Raw genomic sequence first — 22,429 nt, 5'->3', positions numbered from 1 at the left:
ACAAATGGTTGTGATCCACCATGTGGTTGCTGGGAATTGAACTCAGGTCCTCTGGAAGAGCGGTCAGAGCTCTTAACCACTAAGCCATCCTCTCTAGCCCTCATCACCACCTTATTTTTTGTAACAGGGTCTCTCAATGAACCTGGAGCTCACCAGTGAACTAGACTGTCTGGCCAGCACATGCTTTGGAGCCTCATCTCTTCTTGCTAGTACCCACATTACAGGCGCGTGACTCCAAACCCAACTTTTTACATAGGTGCTGAGGATCCAAACTCAGGTGTTTATGCCTGCATATCAAGCGATTCACCCACTGAGCCATCTCTCCAAAGGATGTAAGGAAACTACTGAGACACGGACAAAATCGTGAACAGAGAAAGCTCAGAGACCACCAGGCCTGCAACGGAACAGCAAGGAGCCAGAGGGCCAGCTACGAGTCACTGTGTCCTGTAGGTGTGTGGAGGCGGGAGCAACAGTGTCTCATCCGGTCCCAGGCTCCCCGGCTTACATCCCAGGGCTTGAGGCCTGACAGGTGTCCCTACCACATGTGTTGTCTCTATTACCACATCCTCACGGTCCCTAGGGTATAATGGAGTGGTTCAGGAAAAGCTCTGGTCCACAAAGAGGAAGCTAGGTTACTGACAGACAGACCGCACAGGAAGAAAGCCTGCCTTCCACCCCCTGCAATCAATAAGATCTCCCTTGACTGCCAGGCACTGTGGTGCTCGAGGCTTGCAGGTCCTTTCTCTTAGGATGGGTACGAGGGTACCTGGTCTAACAGTCACTTCCTGCATGTACAACCTCAGGGAACACCCCTGCATGTCACAGTATGAGGGTACCACCACCCCATGCTGTCCTGGTCTAACAGTCACTTCTTGCTTGTACAACCTCGGGTGGCACCCATGCCTGTGGCTCTGACTTCATTTTCATAACTGCTGCTTGCAGGAGGCCCAGGCCTCAGATTTGCATCTTGGCTCCATGACTTCCAGTGTGGTCACACCCACACCAAAGTTCTCACCGGAGTTCTCACCTATTCTCTAGCCCCAGCTTCAGTTTGTGAAGTGTTAGGCGCCCCACAAACTGATGCCATAGCTGGAGATACATGGTGAAAGCTGGGCTCCATGAATGACTAAGCTTTAAGACCAGGACAGTTCATGACCAGGACACCAGACCTTGTGCCTACAGCAACTGGACCCCTGTAGCTCCCCAGGCAGGCCTCATCTCCCTTCTGCTAGACCCCAAAATCTCTCTCAAGCCAGAATAGGCCATCCAAAATGAAGACCAGATCTAGGCCCTGCTGTATTCCACCCTACCTCCCACCAGGGCACTCAGGATTGGCGACAGCTCCAAGCCCAGAGCTCCTGAAGGACAAAGCGTCAGAGGCACCTGTTGGGGCATGGTGGGACAAGGCATGAGACCTCACGACCAAACTTGGAGACACAGGTGGACAGAGACTATGGGCCCGAGGGAATGGCAACAGTAGGACAGACTGACAGAAGCAAGTCCCGAGGGCAGAGGCAGGACCAGACACTGCTGAGCATGGCTAAAAGCTGATGGCGTCCATTTTGTGTTGAGCTGTAAACACCCAACATTTTGTTTTGTGCAGATGAGCAAAATAGCAGCAGGTGTGGGCCACAGGCCTTTGAGTGGCAGGAAGACCCTTCCTGGAGGGCTGGCAGCCTCAAGCAGGGACCTGTCTGCCAGGCAGTCCTTTCTCTCAAAGCTGGTGGCACTGCTCTCAAAGTAGCTGGCTGTTTTAGACACTTCACTGAGAATATGCCACTGTAACTGGACACCTAACCCAAGAGGCCTTGCCTGAGTCCCCGCTACTCTACAGGATGACCCCAGCAGTCTTGAAAGGCACCATCCCAGGTAGGACTCTCAAATTCTTCTCACTCTGAGTGTGAAGAGGGCTGCCTCCTCAGTACCTCAGCAAGAAGCCAGTGCTGGGGGAAATAGGAGCTGGGCTCATTTGTGTAAACCGAATCCTCCATTAACAAACATGTCGTACACCCGTACATCCCCTCCTGGCTATACAACCAGGCTGCTCGGCTTTCTTCAGTCAACTGGGAGACATCGGAGATGCCCCAGGTGCTGCACTCGGCCCAGTGGCAGCAGTGAAGATGGCAGAGGGGAGATGGAAAGTGATGGGCGAGAGACTGCAGGCCAGCGCTAGGTCTTGGAATTACAGAAGATGCTCTCAGTGTCTGCACAAGTATGCAGGAGGGCCGCAGGCTGACCCGTTACCCAGGGCTGACCCACCCACCCGTGTTAGATGAAGGACGAAGCTTCTTACAGCATCTTCATGGGATGATGGTGTGTCTGGAGCTGTGGTTCTCCTAAAGGTTGATATACCCAGAATCAGGTGTAGTACGCATGTTATGACTCTATATAGTCAATGTTCATCATGCCCTCAGCCGAGACCTTTCCAGCACCCACACCTACCCTTGTTCTAGCACATTCCATGAATGAGATTATCGTGCCAGTCTTTTTCTGGCTGATCTACGTGAGTTCTGTCTTTCGGCGCTAGGTGCACCCTCTGCACTGCTTTATTATAATAAATAAACTGCTTATAATTTATTATTATGGCCTCGTTAAATGTCATACTGCTTTTTTAAAGCTGTTTTTTTTTTTGTTTTGTTTTTGCTTTTTGTTTTTGTTTTAAGATAGGGTTTCTCTGTGCAACTGTCTTGGCTGTCCTAGAACTCACTTTGTAGACCTGCCTGCCTCTGCCTCCTAAGTGCTGGAACTAAAGGTGTGCGCCACCTCACCCAGATTCAAGATTACTGAATTTTTACACTCAGGACTGCAGCATCCTTTGGCGTCTCTTAACATCGTGGGCATTTCTGGTTTCTGTAGTTATATAGCTCCTGGGCAGTCCCTTCCAGGCCTTCTGTGCATGTACCACTAATTCTCTGGGATACGCCAGTGGTGGCTCTCCCCATCCACTGCATTGGCTCCTTCCCCCACCCAAAGCGGTGTCTCAGCACACCTTCTGGCCTGTAACTGGCGCCCCCTTCCCATTCAACCGGCAGCCATGAAGATGACTACTTACCAATCTCAGTTCCTGCCTTGCATAGCAACCCTTCCATGACTGATGTCCTGTTGCACACCAAACCATTTGCATACGTAACTGACACTCCCAGCCGCCACCACCACCTCAAACCAAGATGGAGATGAGATCCAATTTCACATAAGACACTCAAGTGTTCCGCCACTGAGACACATCCTATTAATGTCGACTTTTAAACAGAAGTTTCTAGCTTTGACAAGAGTTGGAATTACTAAACTTCCCTTCACAGTCAGCACATTCCGGTGTCAGGAATCCACCTCTGGTATTCCCCACTACCTCAAGCAAGGAGGTGTCTGCCTTTGCATATTTGGGAACCCAAGAAACAAACTCATGTCCTCACTGGTTCGAGAGCATGGCCCCACTGTCCACCTGCTGGCCTCAAATGTACCTGTGGGTGGCCAGAGCTTCAGTTCTCATGACAAGTATTAAAGATGCTGCCGACCTTAGGATCAGGTTGGGAGTCCTGGCGGACAATGTGGTCTTCCTCAGAGGCAGGGAGGATAGGGTTGATGGTGGTCCCTAATGCCTGATCTGTTTATGCTGCAGGACCCTGGAGCAGCACAGGTCATCAATCTGTGAACTTGCCCCAGGACGTCAGGATCTGCCAGGGACATTATGGCCAACTGACACATTTTATTCCTACTTGACTGTGTGGCTCCCAAGTATGGGAGCTGAGGACACAGAGCACTGAGACCACAAACATGGGCTATTCCAAGCCCTTGTGTGTGGAAAAGCTAGTTCTGAGGTCCTCCCCAGGTGACAACTTGACCAAGGATGAGTCCCATGGCTGAGTCCCCTACCCCTACAGGCTTTTGCCTTCTCATGGCCTCAGACAGACAGACAGACACACACACACATACACACACACACACAGAGGATTCTGACAGGAATTGCACTAACTCTGCAGAGCAGATGGAGAAGCGAGAGCTCATAGCATTGAATCCGCTTTGGATTTTTTAAGGTTGAGTTCTATAGGACCACTGGAAGTCCTATAGCAGGGCAGTTCTCAGAGGCAGCAAGCTTAAGTAGATTTGTTTATAGACCACATCACAGTCACGAGGAGCCAGACAGTCAAGTTCCCACATGCCCTGGACCAGAGCCGGAACCCATTGGTGGAAGCAGCAAGAAGAGCTGAACAAGCGTTCACAAGCAGGAACAGGGGCTGCGGGCCAGGAGGTCCAGCAGAGGCCCAGCGGCAGGCAGGAGGTTCCAGAGACTCTAGGAACTATGTCCATAAAAGTTAGGAAGGACCTATTAGACACTGGTCATCCAGAAGTGGGCTAGGAACATTCACTGGAACTAACCAGTATGGTGTCCTGCCTCAGGGCCAGAGGCCACCTGTACTCCAGACATGAGCTGTCACTCAAGCACACACCACCAGACAAGCAGGAAACCCCCATGAAAGAATGTTTTAGTGTTCGAGGCTCCCAGAGTCACGTAGTGGCTTCTGGCCTAGATAAGCAAGAGACGGAGGTTGCCTGGTGGGTCCTACCAGCTATCCAGTGCCTGGTCAGTGTTTGGAGCTGGGGATTGGAAGGAAGGTAGGACTAGAGACCATGGAACCCGCCTGAGCCTGCAGGCTGGGAAAGACTGGGTTAGGACAGAGCTATCCCACCAGGCTGTAAGCACGTCCTGGACACAGGCTGCTTTGTGAGCGCTGAGCTTACCCAGCAGCCTTCAGAACAAAAGCCTTCTGTCTGCACCACAGCTTCCTCTCCTCCGCTCTCCCAGGCAGAGCCCCAGGCTCCCATCCAGCTTCCCACCACACACACACATCAGGCGCATCCGTGGCCCAGTATAGGAGGGAGCTCTGCTGCAGGAGGCATAGAGCCAGAGTCTAAGAAAGAGGTTCAGGGAAACAACCGGAGCTGTTCCACTCAGGGAGGCCCAATACTTCCTGTACTTTGGGGCATGTGTGATTACAGCATGGTGCCAACCGTAGGCTACGCACATCCTAGTGTGCCAGAAAGAGGAAGAGAAGGGACAGTGGAAGAGGGCAGCAGCCAGGTGTCCCCAGGAACAGCTCTACCGCGTATATATAGGTCCCCTCCAAATCTCTCAGGAGGACCAGCCTGTTGTAACACCAAAACTGTAGGTGAAAGGGCTCTGGCCCTGGAGGGAACACAGGCCTGGACCTCTCTGCTCCTTGCCTCTGAGATCCTACACAGATGGCTACATCCTAGGGCCTTCAGTGTTCAGGAGGCAGAATCCAAATCAAGCCAGGCAGAGCAGCAGCCAGCCTGGCTAGCTCCTGCCGAGACTGATGCTGCAGTTGGTACAACGCCTTCTTCAGACAGGCCTCCTTGGCACTCAGTGTCCTGATCACCTCGGCTGCCTGTAGGCCTTGGGGTCTTGGTGCCCCATCTTTACTTCTCACCAGTCGATGGGGTCTTTGTGGCTGGCCAGGGGTACTGGACCGCTCCCAGGACCCCTGCAGGGCTGCCAACTCCTGCTGGACAGCCTCCTGCAGGGCCTTCCTTGAGTTGCTCCATTCTGGCCCCTGACCTAGGCCTCCAACCTGCGTGAGAGAAGGTACAGATGCTCTTGAGCCAAGGGCAGCTCTGTTCCCAGAATCCAGGATCCAGGTGTTCCCAGCAACCCTGCAGCCCTGAAGCTCCTACCACAGAAAGCCAGCCTCACTCTCCCAGGTCCAGTACAAAAGGCCTGGCTTGCCCCAAAATGTTTCACCCTCACAAAGCAAATGAAGTCCATGCCAGCAGCAACTGGAACACAGGGACCCAAACTCAGGGGCTCAGGATCCCTAACCTCAACCTCCAGGGCTCCATTCTCAAGACCTACACCTGGCTGCAGGGTAGCCTGGCAGTTTCTAGCCTACCGTGCTCCTTAAGGCCCTTCAGAACTCAGAGGAAGACTCTTGAGGACACCTGGGACTCCGGGACCCAGTGTCGCATCTCCCATCTCCCTCCATTGCGCCCCTTCCCACCGCTGTCCAGGAGTACATGAATGGGAGGGAGCATGTCCTCCTCAGGGCAGACTCTATCCAAGGACTCCGTGGGCAGCAGGCCTGGGGGAAGCACACGGATGAGGTCTTCCCAGCCTCTAACTCACTTGGAACACTCAGAGAGCCACTGTGAGTCCTGGGTGCTCTGCTGGGTGGGTTCTGCCCTTACTTCTGGGAGGGGAGGAGACCTCTGGCTCAACCACAGCCTGAGCAGTCTGGGGCCTCACTAGGGTGGATAGTGTACAACTACCAGAGGATTCCCCTGATCATTGATTAGACTACATAAGAGATAAAGGGCTAACATTAAAATGCTACCCAAAAGAAGAAGTGATAGGCCAGTGAGTGCACACACTCCCAGAACAGCTGAGGAGGACCACTAGGCAGGCGCATGTGCATTCAACGAGGGGGGGGGGGGTTGTTACACAGGCAGGCAGCTCAGCACGGAGTTGCCTAACTCTCTGGGAGTCCCTGGGAAAAAAAATCAGAAGGTATCAGTGAAAGACAGCAGGGTCCCTTCACTGTAACCCACTGCTGTTGGAATCTGGTGCCCACTCATTCATCAAACTGAATTTTGAATTCAAATAAGCAGGGTAATTCATCTAGAAGCTTTGTCAAATGGTCATCCAGCCCTCACCCGAGTAGCCAGTCCAGACAAGAAAAGAAAACGGTAGGGTTGGAAGGTGAGTCAGGAAGAGTGGGCTAGCAAAGCAGATGCCTAGCTCACCCGGGCTTCCCATGCAGCCCGCCGGGGCTCAGACACTTCCCGTAGCTCCTCCTGCAGGGCCTGCAACTCTTGTTTAACGGACTCCAGCTCACCAAGCCCACCTTCAGAGATTGCGGGCAGGACCGTTGGCTGGGATGTCACAGCAGGAGTCTCAGGGGAACAGGTATCCAAAACTGTATCCTGCAGAGATCCCAGTGAGATGGTCAGGCACAAGCACAGGTTTCGAGTGGGGCAGAAGATGCAGAGGTTCGTGGGGCAGCAGTAGCATTCCCAGGGCCTACAGAGCAAAGGGCAGCTCATACACCCTGGCTAGCACCTCTCTGGAATGCAGAGAGGCACAAAACCCAGGCCTCTGGAAGACCCAGAGGTAAGGACATGGAGTACCCCTTACAGTCTTCTTCATCTTCCAGGTGGGAAGAGCTTCCAAACGCTACCACCAATGAGCCTGGGCAGGGCGAGAACGGGCAGGGGAGGCAGAGAAAAGCGTCCTCACCATCCACTGCCAGAACACCAGCTCACGGCGCCGCCACTCCAGAGCTGCCTCCAGGCGGTTGTTCTCACTCTCCAGTGCTTGCAGAAGCTAGGGGAAAAACCACAGCTGGCGCAGACTGCCCACCGACCCGCTCCTGAACCACTCTCTAGACCAGGGGCCTTTGACCAGAGTGCTCTGTCCAATAGCCCACTGACTGGAAGCTGTCCCAAAGCCTGCATAGATAACAAGGCCCGAGAGCAGGGAGCCCACTGGGCCATCCCATGTAATTGTGGGAAGAATTTGCAAGTGATGAGGACTTAGGCATAGCAGAGGGGCATTCGACAGAGCTCAGACATGCTTGGGGGATAGGGCAGGGCCAGAAGATAACCTTTGCCCACCCTCAGCAGCAGAAAGCTTGCTAGTCTTGCACTAACAGCTGTACATCAGTGACAGAGCAGCACCTCTTCTTCTTGGGGTTCCCTCCCTGCTTAGCTAGAGCCAGAAGCTGCTATCTCTTTATCTCCCACCCTTGGTCCTCTGGCTGTTAACCCCAACTTAGGGAATCCCTTCCAAACGTCGACCATCCAACACAGCTGACCCTCTGGAAGACAGAATGCTCAGCAATCTGTAAACTGAGGGTGGATGCCCAGGGATGCCCATAGGCATCCAGGCCTAGTCAGAGGCACAACCTACACAAAATGTAAGTGTTCCCACATTTAACACCTGCACGAGGGACCCAGGGAGAGGACCCTTGCAGAAGACAGTGCATGCCAAGCCCTCTGCACCTCAGACCCCCAAACCAGGGCTCCGCAGAGAAGTTTCCCATGGCCTGAGACATGGAGAGAGACCCTGAATGCTAGCCAAGGCCAGTCCATTGGGGCAAACACAAGAGACAGGAGATCAGAGCCACCACTTAGCCACGCGCAGAGATGGGAGAGTGGTGAGAGATGAAAGCAGCCAGCCAGATCAGGGTGAGTGGAGCACAGAGGGTGGCCCACAGGTATACCACCCAGTACCAAAGAGCAAAGACCCTACCCACAGACACAAAGCACCTAGACACACCATCAGAAGGGCAGATAATACAGACCCCAAGAATAGTCCCCAGGGGCCCAATACCCCGAGACTGTGGGGTATGGGTGTGGTAGACAAGCAAATAAACCCCTTCGCTTTGCCATGGCTCCACCCTCAATTCTGCAGACTCCTGAGGCAATCTCCCTGAACCTCCTCCCAGCAGGAGCAAGGACACAGAGGTGCAAATAGAAGGCTGTGGGCTCCACTGTGGGACCCAGGAAACTGACTACCAATGTAACAACAGGCCTGGCTGCTCACACACCAGGCACACACCATTCCAGAAACTTCTGGGACCTGACTGAGGGTGGGCCAGATGCAGGTTTTTGCCAGCTCCTCTCCAAATACACAAAAAGAAGCTGATCTGAGGCCTTGGTCCACTTAGCAGCTGCTGTCCACAGTCCTCCGTCTCAGCACAGGACAGCTTCCGAGACAAGTGGTGCCTTAACCAGCAGCCTCCCCGCACCCTGCCCCTGGAGTGGTCCCACAGGAAAGTCCCAGGCAGTGCTTGACTGTGCATGGGAGGCCTCTGCTATAACCCAAAGTCCAGCAGCTGAGTCACATTCAAAAGGGGGTCCAGAGCCAGGGGTGTGCATAAGGACCCTTAAGTCTATCTCAGCACTTCTAGGTCAAGTGCTGGCCCTACAAGGCTGGACCCAGCCTGGGATTTATCTAGGGATACAGATCCAGCTGGCACCAATAGCCAGGTGCCTTACCCAGGAAGCACCTGTGAGTGGGAACCAGGAATCTAGCCATCCGCCCCTCACCCCATGAGCCTCTGCTTTCACCCACCCAGCCATAGGACGGATGGGCCTTTGATAAGGTAGAGTCTGGACTGGAGAGGGAAGAGGCAAACAAGGGAGCTATGCCTGGAAGACGGCATCATCTGAGCCCCAGTTCAGGTGCATAAGAATACAAGCCCAAGGCCGCAGAGGCAGCCAACCATTCGCGCTGGTTTAAAATCCAGCCCCAAAGTGATGCCCAGTCCTGAACCTGTCCTATAAACCTCAGAGATAAGCTGAGCAAAAGGAAGACACCAGTGATAGAGATGGGTAGGACCCTAAAAAGACAGGGAAGGATGGAAGGACAGCACAAGGGGGGGGGGGGACCGAATATCCTGGGGAGAAGCTGGGATGGGGCCAACACTGACACCTTCCTTAGTGTCATGGTCTTAGACAGAAGGCCATGTCTGCCTAGGGCTTTGTCATCCCTGGGGTCTCATAGCCTACTGTTCTGCAGGGCTCTGCTCACTCTCTCACTCTCTTTATAAAGATTTGTTTATTTATTTATTTATTTTTGGTTTTTCGAGACAGGGTTTCTCTGTGTAGCCTTGGCTGTCCTGGAGCTCACTCTGTAGACCAGGCTGGCCTCGAACTCAGAAATCCGCCTGCCTATGCCTCACGAGTGCTGGGATTAAAGGCGTGCGCCACCACTCCCGGCAGATTTGTTTATTCTTATTTATATGAATACACTGTAGCTGTTTTCAGACACACCAGAAGAGGGCATCGGATCCCATTGCAGATGGTTGTGAGCCACCATGTGGTTGCTGGGAATTGAACTCAGGACCTCTGAAAGAGCAGCCAGCACTCTTTAACAGCTGAGCCATCCATCTCTCCAGGCCGGGCTCGGCTCTCTTAAGATTCAGGTCTATCAGGAAGCTCAAGAGCCCACTGCCTAGAAAAGCCATGCTTGGAAAGAAGTGAATGGCCCCTGGGCAATGAAGGAGGATTCAAACATCCAGGCCTGTACCCTGGCCTTCCTGTTAACCTCCCCACACTGATTCCTGTGAGTCTAGCCCCAGGCTCTAAAGGACAGCCGGCCTGCTCACACTCAGCCTTTCCTACCTCCAGATATGTCAGGTAGAGCCAGAGGTTCATCTCATACCTGAAAGCAGTGTTTTCCCATTCCAGTGGTCCCCTTCCAGAACCCCAACTGTGACACTAGCCACCCACAGTAACAAACGACAGTGATTGGCTATCAAAGCCTAACACCAGCCCGGGTAATGCCCCACCTCGAGGCAGCACCCACTGCAGCGCCCTGCCAATCCTCACCTGCTGACCACTCTCTGGATCTCTAAGCATCTCTGTTTCGGCAATAGAAAGATGGCCAAGGCTCCGTTGGCTGTGGCATCCCTGGGTGTACAGGTGGATCTGTAACAAGTAAAATACCCAGGCTGGGGAGCAGTTCCCAGCAAGATCTTTCAGCCAAATATGGGCACCTTTAGAGACCACTTATAGCCAGAAAGGATAGGGCTGGGTTCAGGATGCCCCAGTAATACTGGGGGTGGAGGCTGCAGAGGGGCAGCAGACAACTTCACCAAGGGCTTCCACACCTTGCTCACCAAGACACAGGTAAAGCAGGGTCCCTGCTTGTAAAGGTCAGAATTGGTGTAAGCCTAGCAGTCCAGTGGTCCAATAGTGGTGACAGAGATGGACCCCAGGGAAAGGCAGCCTGGGCACAGGGTGAAGAGCCATGTGCCTGTATTACCTTGCTGAGGAGGATACACTGCTCCTGCTGACTAGAGATCAGGCATCGCCACCTAAACCGCAGCCTTCCCATCAGCCATTCCACTAGTCGGAGATCCACGGAGCTCTTTGGTTCCACAAAGGGTGCAGGAGGACCAGGACTGGTTGGGGCCTCACAGTAGAGAGGGAACAAGAGTCAGCCCTGCTATACATCCCATATCTCGAGGAAGGACCAGGACAGGGAAGCTGTACTACTAACGTACATCCTCAGCTTCGAAGCTGGATGAGAACCCCACCAAGGGCAAATACCATGTGTGCTGGGAGCCCGGAGAAACCCATGGGTTCTGGGTAAAGCAGAGCTCCGACACCCTCATTACATACTCACCTCCCACTGGAGCAACTGGTCACCCAGCTGCACACGGTTCTGGGCAAGCAGCTGCTCAAGCAAGGGTCCTCGAGCCAGGAGCCAAGACAGGGCCAGCAGCAGTTCCCGGCTTCCCTGAGAACTGCCGTCGGGAAACTGTAGCAGCACAGACCTGGGGTAGCCTTGGGAGCCCAGTGCTGACTTCACCACACAGGCTTGGGCCTCTGGAGTGGGAAATGATCAGATCAGGGGGTGCTAACCTGGAGATTTCACCTGGATCCCTCTGGGGACCTGAGAGCACCCCCTAAGCTTGGAACCTGATAAGAGTGGAGTAAGGAGGCGAGATCTGAGAGTCTATGAGGAGGCAAAGTGATAACCAACGGGCAGGATTTCTGTGAGTGGTTGGCCAGTCTCAGCGTTTCACTGGAGTGATAAAGCCACTACTACCCAGGTAAGTGTGGTAAAAGCTAGTGGGAATTTATACTAATGAAAGTGGGCGCAACAGCCCAGAGGAGCAGGTGCCTGCAGGAAGGGAGGAGACAACAGAGGAGCTTTGATGGGGCGGGACTTGATGGGTTAAGACTAAACTACAATAGCCTTGGGGAGCGGCTTTCTGAGAGGGCGGGGCTTACCTGGGGCAAGGTCGGTCCAGGTATTGTTTGCAGCCAGTGGTGAGAGCACGCGCAAGAGAAGCTGCCAGAGCACTGGAGCCTGAAGCAAATGAGAAGTTTGTAGTCAGAGGGTATCAGGTGTCACCTACACCGGCCCACGACAACGCCTGCCCCGACCCCGACTGCCTACTCGGGTAGCCTCACCGCCTCTGGTCGATCGAACTTGGCGCGGCGGAAGATTTCCGGGCTGGGCCCAGCTGGCAAGCACCGACTCAGCGCGGCGATAGCCTCAGGCAGGGCCCGGGCAGCCCCTTCCACCCGGCTCCGCCGCCGCCGCATACAGCCAGCACTAGACAGTCTCGGATCGCCCGCTCGGGACCCCGACCAATCACAGTTCCGGATGGGGCCCGCCTTCTCCCCTCAGGCCCAATGAGCGATGACTCTGGCGTTTGAGTGCCTACCAGTCTATCCCGTAGGCAGGCACTTCCGGGGTCGAGGGCGGGGATTGGAGGTGCCAACTCCGTTGGAACTCACCAATCAGCACCTCGACTTATCAACCGCCTTAGCAACCCCGGGCTGGGGAAGCGGGAGGCTGGAGGGCGCGCATGCGCCCGAGGTGTTCCCTGGAGGCGCGGAAGGAGCAATGTGGCGCCACCCAGCCACGAAGGGAGTGTCTCTGCGAAGCCGCCCAGGAAGGAGCCCGCCGCCAGGGGTCGCCAGGCCCCCGCGAGAAGCAGCTGAGCCCTGCGAAGTGGGTGGGGAGTTCCGGGGGCCACGTCGCCAGAAGTCTCTTCGGAAAGCCATCCTCCCTCTCATGTACAGCCAGCCCCAGACTTCCTTGTCCCCATTTTCATTCTTCCTCCAGCCACTAGAAGAGCAGTTTTAAAGGAAAATTCTACACTTCAGAAAAGGGTGCGGCCCTCTCTTTTAAGGTTGAACTTAGTTTTGCACTCAGCCCTTCAGGAGCAACCTTGGTAAGCTTTGAGAATCCCGCAAGGATTCACAGTAGCTACATGACAATGGCAGAATGAACCCAGAGTGCAACCTGATGCGCGGGGAAAGACGCTGCACCACATGCAATCGCCAACTATCCTCCGCCACAGGCATGAGCCTACTACGTGGCTACAACCTAGGTGAAGCCAGAGCAGCCTCTGTGGGAAGCCGGATGCGAAAGATCACATTATGTGCGCCAGTGAGTGTGGAGGAGGGCCGGACAAAGGCCGGACGCTGCCTACGGTGATCCAGAGACATGCCTGTAGGCGACAAGTGGCAGGAAGAATTGCTGGGGCGAGACCTGAACGCTCGAGCGGACACAAACTAAGCTTTGTGCCCTCGATGTCGCCACCAGAAATAGTTGGAACAGCGGACAGACAGTACTGCGTGTACTCTACATCTCAATAAAGCTAGGAAAGAGGCACGTGGGGAGGGAGAGGGTGCGGTGCGGAAAAGGAAAGTGAAGTGAGAGGGCGGGGCAGAGCTGTCCTTAGGCACCTGCCAGCTTAACGGCGGCGGCTACAGGATGGCCACGCCCTCCGGAAGTGCGGAGACTGCGGGCTCACCTTTACCTTGACCCTCCCTGTGTTTTGCTGCAGACCTTCCTCTGCTCATCTGGATACCCTCAGCTATCCTGCCTCAGGGTCTCCTCCTTCCTGGCCCCTGGCCACGCAGCAAATGGCCACGCCCAGCTAGATTCTACCTGCTCTTCCTGCCCTCGCTTCAGGGCCGTGCTACTGCACCCCTGAAAAGCAAAGACTGTAAGTTCTTGGCTACTGTGCCAAGGAACTCCTGATACACCCTTATGGAACTCTCTGCCGCTTAGGCTTCTTTGCAATACTATACACTTCCCCCACCTGACCTGCTCATTCCTACAGGCCTCTCAGGTTGCTGGAGGCCCAAGTCTACTCCAGTTGAGAGATGTGGATCTGGGTTCGAGGGGCTGGAAGTATGAGGAAGACAGGGGCCTTAAGGGTGAAAGACAGCTGGGAAAGTGAGTTTCTACCCTTCACCCATACAGCTCTTCCAGGTCCTCTGCAGGTCTGGTTGGACACCAAAGATACCCTCACCCCTTCTAGTAGGAAACTATAACAAAGGTGGCTTCTTCTACTACATACTGTGGTCACCTCAAGCACTATGGCTTCCGCCTACTGAGATCCCAGAATCACCCAACAACACACACTACACTAACACTACACTACACTACACTACAGACCACTTACTGGACTCATCGATAGTCTATCCGGCTTGTTCTTGCAGTGTAGGTGCCAAAGATGAACCCAGGCTAGACCAGGGCACTGCTGAGACCTTTGTGGCCTTGTTAAGTCCAAAGGGTTTTGAATGGCCAGTAGCACAGGGAAGGCAAAGCTGAGAGCTGCCTGGCTCTACAAGGGTTTCCAGAAAGCCCTTTCCACTGTCACCCTCAAATCCCATTAGAGCATGGGGTCACCCAGGGCACCCCTGTTCAGGGAAAAGGTGTCTGGGACCAGGCTGAGCAGCTGCAGAGCTCATGCACAAGGGTGCACTTCTGGGGACAGGGTGGGGTTGCAGGAAGTGAAAATGGAATAGACCAGGAATCCACACAACTCCCTCCCGAAACAGCTCAAAAAGGGAACGAAACCAGCTCCCACTGATTCACCCTCTGGACTGTGGCCAGCCCCACCTACGCCATGTTCCTGCTGACCCTGACAGCCAGGACCTCACCCCAGGCCAGAACCACTACAGAACCAGGCGACAGGAACTTCACGGATCCTGAAGTTGGATGTAGGCCTGAAGCTGCTCCCCTCAAAGGGTAGTGGCAACCAGTGCCTGCAGCAACAGGAAAAGCAGTGCCCTGCATCAGGCCTGGGGTTGAGGTCCCCACCACAGTGCCCCTCCATCACACACCAGCAGACAAAACACACAAGTCTTCCAAAGATCAGGTTTATTAAAGGCACTGAGGGCTCCCGAGAGCCCTGCTGTCCGCGGGTAAGGCCTGGCATGTGCCTGGGCGGGTAGGGAGAGTTTCCACAACCTGTAAGAAAGAGAGACAAATGTGAGCACAAAGTTTTGTTATTTATTCTATTAGGGGTGACTCTGTCCTGTAGACTGGTGGACTGGGTGGGATTGGAGATGGAGCTATATATACCTCAGTCTACTTGAAAGTGTGGCTCTCAGCTCCTCCTCGCCCAAAACCTGCAAAAGATAAAAAGAGGATAAGATTAAAAAATAAGGATACCGACACACTGAGAAAGGAAGCCGGCACTGGGAGGCCCGTCAGGGAAGAAGTCCAGCAACATACCTTTGGGCCCAAACATGGCGGAGTAGCAGGGATGATTGCAGTAGGGCTTGCCTTCATGCTACAAGGAAAAGAACAGTAGGGGTTACCTTCACCCCAGCTCCTATAGCTCCTCCCTCTGCCCTCTAACGGCCCCCCCTTACCTCAGCATGACCCCCAGAGGTCAGTGTCTTTCCACATTTCTCACACTTCAGGCAGGGACGATGCCAGTCCTTGCCTAGTGAAGTCACTCGCTCAGCTGCAGAAGCACAGACCCACCGTGAGACACTGGAGTCCCTGCAACCCCTCTTCAGCTGCACAGACACCCACACTTCATTCTCTCAATGTGGCAGCCCACCCTGCGTCACCACTGTGCTCCAGAGAGGGTTAGGGGCAACTATGGTACTCTCAAGCCAATCCCACCTCGCAAACCAGAAGGGTCACCTTTTTGGTGGGATATTTTCTTTTAGGTTGTTTTTTGCTTTTGTTTTGAGACAGGGTTTTCCTGTGTAACCCTGGCTGTCCTGGAACTCACTCTGTAGATCAGGCTGATCTTGAACTCACAGAGATGCTCCTGTCTCTGCCTCCCCAGACTAAAGTACTGGGATTAAAGGCGTGGGCTACCTGGCCACCCATCCTGGCTCATTGGTGGGACACTTTCAAGTGTCACCACAAGAATATGACCCCCGAGGGCTTGTAGAGCTGTAGAGGAGGAGGCCTTCAGACTTGAGAGTGGAAGAGAACAAGTCTGGAGGATCTAAGGCTAAATAAACCCAGTTAAAGTCCTCTGACCTCTGCACTAAACCTGGGCACACCCTTCTCCTCAGCAGGGGCAAGGGGACCTCTTACTCATGCACTATCTCGTAGGAGCCCTAGGACGCGCGAACAACAAGAAAATGAGCACCCGAGATCGTACACCCGGACGTGGTTTTGGGCGTCTGTTTCTACTTAGCATTGGGAGGGGCCACCCTAGTCCCGCGTTCCTTCCTATCCAGCAGGGACCCCGCCCAAGGCGCACAGACAGAAGGCGAGAGAGACAGCAGGATCCAGAGGCCAGAGTCACAGAAAAGGGGAGACCCAGAAGCATGGGAGTCACAGAGACAAGGAAGCCAGAAGACCGACCCAGAAACATAAGACAGCGAGTAGGCACAGATGTCGGTTCCGTTTAACACCAAATTGTCCCACCCTCAAGCCGCGGGCAAGGTCTATGGGTTCTATCCCAGGCGATGCCATGTACTCTAGACAGCCGGGTCCACCTGAACAGCCCAATATTGATCGCCTCTGGACCACGCTTCCGCGTACAGCCTGCAGTACGCCCGCGGGCATGTGGAGAGAGGTTGGGATACCCAAGCGTGCTCACCGAAATACACCTCCTTGTCGCACCTGGGGCACTTCGGCATGGCGGTACCTGGTCCTGCACAAGTGGCTGCAGCTAGAAGGAAGTAGGTTGTAGGCTCTGGACTGGGTGGCGCCCGCCTGGTCCGCGCTTTTCAGGGACCCCGTGGCCCTGCCCTTTAAGGCCCCGCCCCCGCCCCACCCCCCTCAGTTCGGGACTTGGACCCCTGGGAACGCTGATCCAGGCCGACTGGCCAAGAATGGTCATCTGCTTCATACTCGCCTCCGGCAAGATAAACTGGCCAAGGGCCATGCAGGGGTGCGGAGTCTTCCCGGGACCCTCTAAGAAGCCCAGCGGCTCCTGCGGACCCAGGCCCCGCCCCCTGCCTGGGGCAGGGCAAGTCTCCGGTCTTGAATAGGGGGCGTTGAGTCCTCCCCTGGAAGGACCAAGCGCTCTGTCTAGCCTAGCGTTTTGCACCTGCGACGGCTAGCTGGAGCCCGGGTAAGCACAGGAAACTTCTAAAGTGCAGATAAAGTGGGAAGTGGTGTGATTGCTCGTCCTACTAAAACTGGTGAGGCCAATCTGGTCTCTAGGGTGAGACCCTGTTTCAAAACACACGCGCGCGTGTGTACACACACACACACAAATAAAGCGCAGAGAGACACAAATTATCATTCAAGGATTCTGCACATATTTTGGTGCTTCTTCGGAAAGAGTTGACATTCAGAGTCTCAGCCTTGTAGCCCAACTCCTTCCAGCCTTTCCCAGATCTAACCCACGCAGACGCCAGGAGGTCCACGCTGGCTAGCCGCATGTGAACACCCTGACCTTTGGCAGCTGACTGGACTGCAGCCACAACTTCACCGGGGAACTCAGAAGAGGGGACTCCCATCCAGAAAAGCCCGTCCTGCCACAGGAACAACAGAATCTAAGCTTGAGGACCTAACAACCTGAGGTTGGAGACTAGAGGTCAAGACAAGGAATTAGGGTGAGGCCATGCCCAGGCTGTTTCCCTGGTGCCTCGAGGCACGATTGATGAGTAGTTCTTATCTCTGGGAGAAGTGCCCAGAGCTCAGCGGTCCAAGTCCACTGCCCAGCTAAGGAGGAGGCTGAGCCGTGGTTGGTACCAGGTAGAGAACAGACTAAGCCTACAGTAAATATGGAGGGCTGGGAGGTTTCTACTGGCCTGAGCTTCAGAGTACTTTGTAGGCTTCGTGGGGGTTGGGACTCTCTGATCGTTGCCTAGCAAGCTGACGATGCAGTTGCTGATAGCTGGACATTAAGTTCCCACTGTTCAGCCCCGACTGAGCCTCTTGTCCACACCTACCCATTTATCTCTCTCCAGACCTAGCTCTGGGCAAGGATCAGTCAGGGGTACTTCCATCTCCCTGGCCACTGCTGGGGTGGGGAGTCTGGAGATGGGATTAGTGTTGTACCATGGGTCAGGGACTACCCACAGTTGCAAACGCAGCCCCCCTGGAACACTACCTTCCCCCTAGGGACCCTAACCTGAGGGTACAGCTCTGTCCCAAACTGGAGCTCCACAAATGCCCAGCTCTACAAAGACATTCTGAAACCCTTCACCACCAGCTGGGGGCTCCAGAGCAGGGGTGAGCATAGGCCCTACAAGGATAGACTTCCGTCTTCTAGCCTATCATTACCTAAGACCCACCTAGAGGCCTGGATTGGCACCCCTGAGTGGTTTCTGGACTTAAGGCCGGCTTCGCTCCCCCATCCCCACCCCCAGGCCATTTCTTGTAATCTTTCAGTCTTTCTGTTAAAAGGAAAAGGACATATTTCTATAGCTCCTGACTTAGTCTACAAAGGAAAGGTGAGGGGGAGGAGCATCCTATGGGCAGAGGTTCTGGAAGGGGAGATCTGAGCAAAGCCCTTGGTGATATAAGGAGAGTCCAGAGAAGCCCAGGACCATCGGAAGGGTGGTGTCTCTACCAACACAGATCCCTGGGGCCTGACCACACACAAAGCACACTACCTCACTGTCCGTGGAAGAAGCCAACTGCTGCCTGCCAGGGGTGTGCACTGGGTGGAGGCACAAGGCACCTGGCAGACTGCTTCCTCTCTTCTCTGGTGTGTGTGTGTGTGTGTGTGTGTGTGTGTGTAGCAGAGACCGAATTGCTCAGATGCACATGCATATGCTAGGACCTGCAGGCATACCTGTGGGATGCATATCCTTTGGGGTGGCTCTACCTCCTATGAGTGGTCTCTCTCAAAGCAAATAGCTATGTTTCTACATATCTGCACGCAGGGATCTTGTTTTGTTTTGTTTTGTTTTGTTTTTGTTTTTCCTGACAGGTTTCTCTGTGTAGTCCTGGCTGTCTTGGAACTCACTCTGTAGACCAGGCTGGCCTCAAACTCAGAGACCTGCCTGCCTCTCATTCCTGAGTGCTGGGATTAAAGGTGTATGCCACCACTACCTAGCTAACTTCCTACCTCTCACCCAAGAGACATGTGCTAAGTAAGGCAGGTGGGTCAATAACCCGGTCCACGTTCCTTCCATCCACTGCCCCTCCCCAGAGATAGGTCCTCCTCCCATCCTTAAGTCTAGCCCCACCCCCAAGCCACAGGAACCTTCTAGGCCTTCCAGAATGTTGTTTCCTGTTGCTATGGTCACGGGAGGGGTGCCAAGGCAGGGGCCAAGGGCTGATACCTTCTTTGTTGGTACACAGCAGTTTTTTCCAGACATTCCATTCAGACGTATCCACTTAAAGACACAAAGACATAATACAAGCTGTGGCATGGCTTCATAGGCCTGTGATGGGCTAGAGCCACACCAGAGACTGAGGCTACAAGAGCCTGATCGTCGGGTGTGGTGGCGCACGCCTTTAATCCCAGCACTCGGGAGGCAGAGGCAGGTGGATTTCTGAGTTTGAGGCCAGCCTGGTCTACAAAGTGAATTCCAGGACAGCCAGGGCTACACAGAGAAACCCTGTCTCGAAAAACAAAAACAAAAACAAAAACAAGAGCCTGATCTACAGAGCCAGACCTTGTCAAGAAATAAAGAAAAGGAAGAAAGGAAGGAAGGAAGGAAGGAAGGAAGGAAGGAAGGAAGGAAGGAAGGAAGGAAGGGGGAAGGAAGAAGGAAGGAAGGAAGAGAGGGAGAGAAGAAAGAGGAAAAGAGACAAAAGTCAGGGATGGTGATGAAGAGATAAGGTAACACCACCTTTGTTTGCTTAGCTCAAAGCCCTTCACTCCCTCAAAAGCCACATCTGCCTTGGAAACACACGAGCCTGCTCTTAGCCTGAGAGCTCTTTTTCAGTACTTGAGGTGGAAGCAAGAAGATCCAAAGCTAACCTGAGCTACATAGATTATTTAAGGCCAGCCTGGGCTAAATGAGACTGACTCAAAAAATAACAAGAACAACAACAGGGCGGGCAGGAGGCTGGGGTTGGGGGGTGGGAGAGAAACTCTTCCAAAGCTTCCATAGTGTCTGCAAATGCCCCGCCCGCCCGCCGGCCCGCCATTGCTCCTGCTGCCTCTAGTCAGACCACTAGCCTTAGCCCTCTCTGGCGAGGCGCAGCTGGTGTCAAAGCCCAGCCAGCCTTCCTGAGGACCAACCCTACACTCTCACCTGCCTCCTCTTATCCCAGGCTATCCCTGGAGGAGGACGACTGACCAGGACTCCTGGGCTAAGTGAAGGCCTGCTGTGCTCTGCACAAGCACTCAAAGGGCACACGGTGATCTCTCCACTGCTTGTGCCAGGACAGCATAGAGGCTATGGGGGAGGGGAGGCCACAGAGCCACAATCTATCTGCTCAAGCCTTCTCTGTACACACCCATGCGCCCTCCACTGGCTGGGGTGCCACACCCCAAGGCGAGCCAGAGAAGGTAGGTAGGGCTGAGCCCGTGGGCTGATGACCACTGAGGAATCTCAGAACCCACTCCTACTAGGAAAACTCAGCCGCTCAGGGAAGGGAGGGCCTCTGCAGAGTTGCAAAACGACCTTTATCTACTGGCTCTCCTGGTACCTGGCTGAGGGTGTAGTCACGTGTGGAGATGTCCATCTAAGGGCTGGAGGTCATCTGAGCCTGCCCTTTGTCCTCTGCTCTCTCTCAGGTACATATGTGCCAGCATACACACGTTAGAGAACATGCTGAGCCCAGACACACACAGCACAGGCCTCCTTAGGGCCCACCCTCCTCCTCCTCCTCCTCCCCCCTCAGACCAGTGGAAGACATTTACAAGTTCCCAGGGTCTATTTTCAGCAGCTTGTCTCCAGGGACCCCCGTCTGGCACAAGATCTGGCCCTAGGGTAGGTCTGCAGGGATGGTTGACCACAGTCAGAAGGGATTGAACACTGCTTCACAGACAGGTTCCTCCACCCTTCAGGCCTTATGCCTCAGGCTTAGGCGGACAGCAATTAGATTCCTCCTTTTTCAGAAGTAACGAGTCATAGCCAGGAAGGGAGCCGTAGACAGTGGAAACAGGGTCCTTAGCCACCCTTCTCTCAGTAGGACTGCACTCTCTACCGGGGACCTATTATCTGGTCAGATGGGGTACCCTGCCCCCTGCCTTCCTTGAGGCCTGCCCCGTGCCCAGTGACTGCTTCCTGGAACCAAAGCCCAGGAAGAATCGCCTGGAATTCCAGTCTCTCCAAACCAGCAGCTGATGGCTTGGAGCCCACCCCCGCAGTCAGTCTGGCCTGGGAAAAAGGGCTGCCCACACCTGGCACCCTGGGCTCTGGCCAGGCCGAACTGTACCCGCTCAACAGCCAGAGCATTAGCACATGGTGATCCTTTTGATACCCTGCCCACAGGCTTCAGCCAGCAGCCAGTGAGCAGGGCCAACCATGTCAGATCTAGAGATAAACGGGATCTGCTTGAGGAAGACTCGGGCAGAAGAGTTCCCAGGGCCGATGCAGGAGAAGCAAGGCTAGGCAGGAGGGAGGATGCTAGGGTGTTGGCCAGATGATCAAAGATTAAGGTAAGTGGGGAGAAGGAGCCATAGGCTGGGCACCCCATAAAGAAGTCCAACTGAGTATACTGGTAAACAGAAAGGAGATCGGAAGGCCTAGTTGGAGAGTACAGCAAGGCTAGATAGGTGGGTGGTGGTCTCCTGGCAGGGCGCATCAGGGGAACTCCTGTAACTAAACTGTGCAGAGCAGCCTGGGCAGAGTCTCCTTGTGAGGTTCTGGACTCGGCAGAATTTGGAATGGAGTGAGATGGTCTGTTGGCATCTAGAGTCATCTCCGAGTCTAGGTGTTTATTTGGGAGATAGAAAAGCTCAGGGCACTCTCCCATAAGGGTGGATGCCAGACAAAGGCTTCTATTCTCTCCTCCATCTTGGGTGCATCGGAAGCTGGTGCCACTGACGCGACCTGGCAATGCAGCTGACACCGCCTGGCAACAAGACCCAGACAAACAGTCGCAGCACCGCCGCGTTTCCACGACAACTCCTTGGAAACAAACACCAAGCAACGTCATCTTCCTCGGCAGGAAAAGCCAGATCCTGCCCCGCCCCTCCGATGTACAGCAAAGCTGGCCGCAGGGCGGGGATGGATCTGCCCTGGGAAGACCCCTGCCCTCGTGGCCCAACCAGGGGAATCCCCTTCTTGTCCTCAAAGGTTCCGCCCAGGATCGAGGAGGGCCCGCCCCTTCGATTCCTTCAGGCTGAGCTGGTAGAAGTCTTTCTGCTACTAGGGCTGACAATTCACCGTCCCCTCTACTCCCACGCGCCGCCAACCAAGAAGAGCCGGAGCTGCCCAGCTCAATCCAAAATGTGCAGCCAAGAAGCGGCGTCTTGGTGGGAAAGGTCATAAGGGGGAGGAATCCCAGAGCCCAATACCTGCTGGCGAGGACCTCCCTTAGTGAGGGTGAAGAGAGGGGCAGACACTGGACTCTGCGGCCAGAGACGTGACGTTGTGCATATAACAGTAGCCCCGGACACAGTCACACCAGTGTCAGTTGCCAACACGGCTGGACAAGAAACCAGGGACAAACCTGAAAAGCCTTCTTGCCCTGTGGCAGTGACCAGATCTGGGAGCCACTTGCCCCAGACGTTCTGAGTCTTGGATTGAAGGGAGCAGGTTTAGCTGGGGCAGATCAGATGAGGTCCCCCAAGAGTCACTGAAGTGCAGGGGCGCCTTCTAG

General features: G+C 54.5%; 2 protein-coding genes across 3 annotated transcripts; both read right to left on the bottom strand.

Moving 5' to 3' along the window:
* Window positions 1-3,015: 3,015 nt before the first annotated feature.
* On the bottom strand, window positions 3,016-12,093 carry Tedc1 (tubulin epsilon and delta complex 1). Of its 2 annotated transcripts, XM_029484334.1 has the most exons (9): window positions 11,941-12,093; window positions 11,758-11,836; window positions 11,147-11,349; window positions 10,784-10,933; window positions 10,348-10,446; window positions 7,250-7,336; window positions 6,757-6,936; window positions 5,448-5,588; window positions 3,016-3,156 (listed from the first exon to the last, which is right to left on the bottom strand). In XM_029484334.1, exons 1-9 carry the CDS (start codon window positions 12,073-12,075, stop codon window positions 3,058-3,060), a joined length of 1,173 nt encoding a protein of 390 aa, XP_029340194.1. In that variant the 5' UTR covers window positions 12,076-12,093; the 3' UTR covers window positions 3,016-3,057. The 2 variants fall into 2 exon arrangements, with proteins under 2 accessions (XP_029340194.1, XP_021034730.1); XM_021179071.1 differs by lacking the exon at window positions 3,016-3,156 and having other exon boundaries at window positions 3,207-5,588.
* Window positions 12,094-14,636: 2,543 nt separating this feature from the next.
* Window positions 14,637-16,488, bottom strand: Crip1 (cysteine rich protein 1). Its single transcript, XM_021179435.2, has 5 exons — window positions 16,347-16,488; window positions 15,151-15,245; window positions 15,011-15,068; window positions 14,858-14,904; window positions 14,637-14,743 (listed from the first exon to the last, which is right to left on the bottom strand). The coding sequence occupies exons 1-4, from the start codon at window positions 16,384-16,386 to the stop codon at window positions 14,864-14,866; spliced, it is 234 nt and encodes a 77-aa protein (XP_021035094.1). The 5' UTR covers window positions 16,387-16,488; the 3' UTR covers window positions 14,637-14,743; window positions 14,858-14,863.
* Between the last annotated feature and the right edge of the window lie 5,941 nt (window positions 16,489-22,429).

The sequence above is a fragment of the Mus caroli genome, chromosome 12 (genome assembly GCF_900094665.2).
Source record: "Mus caroli chromosome 12, CAROLI_EIJ_v1.1, whole genome shotgun sequence".
Lineage (NCBI taxonomy): Eukaryota > Metazoa > Chordata > Mammalia > Rodentia > Muridae > Mus > Mus caroli.
Note: the sequence above shows the minus strand (reverse complement) of the source record. Positions and strands in the feature narration are given on the sequence as shown.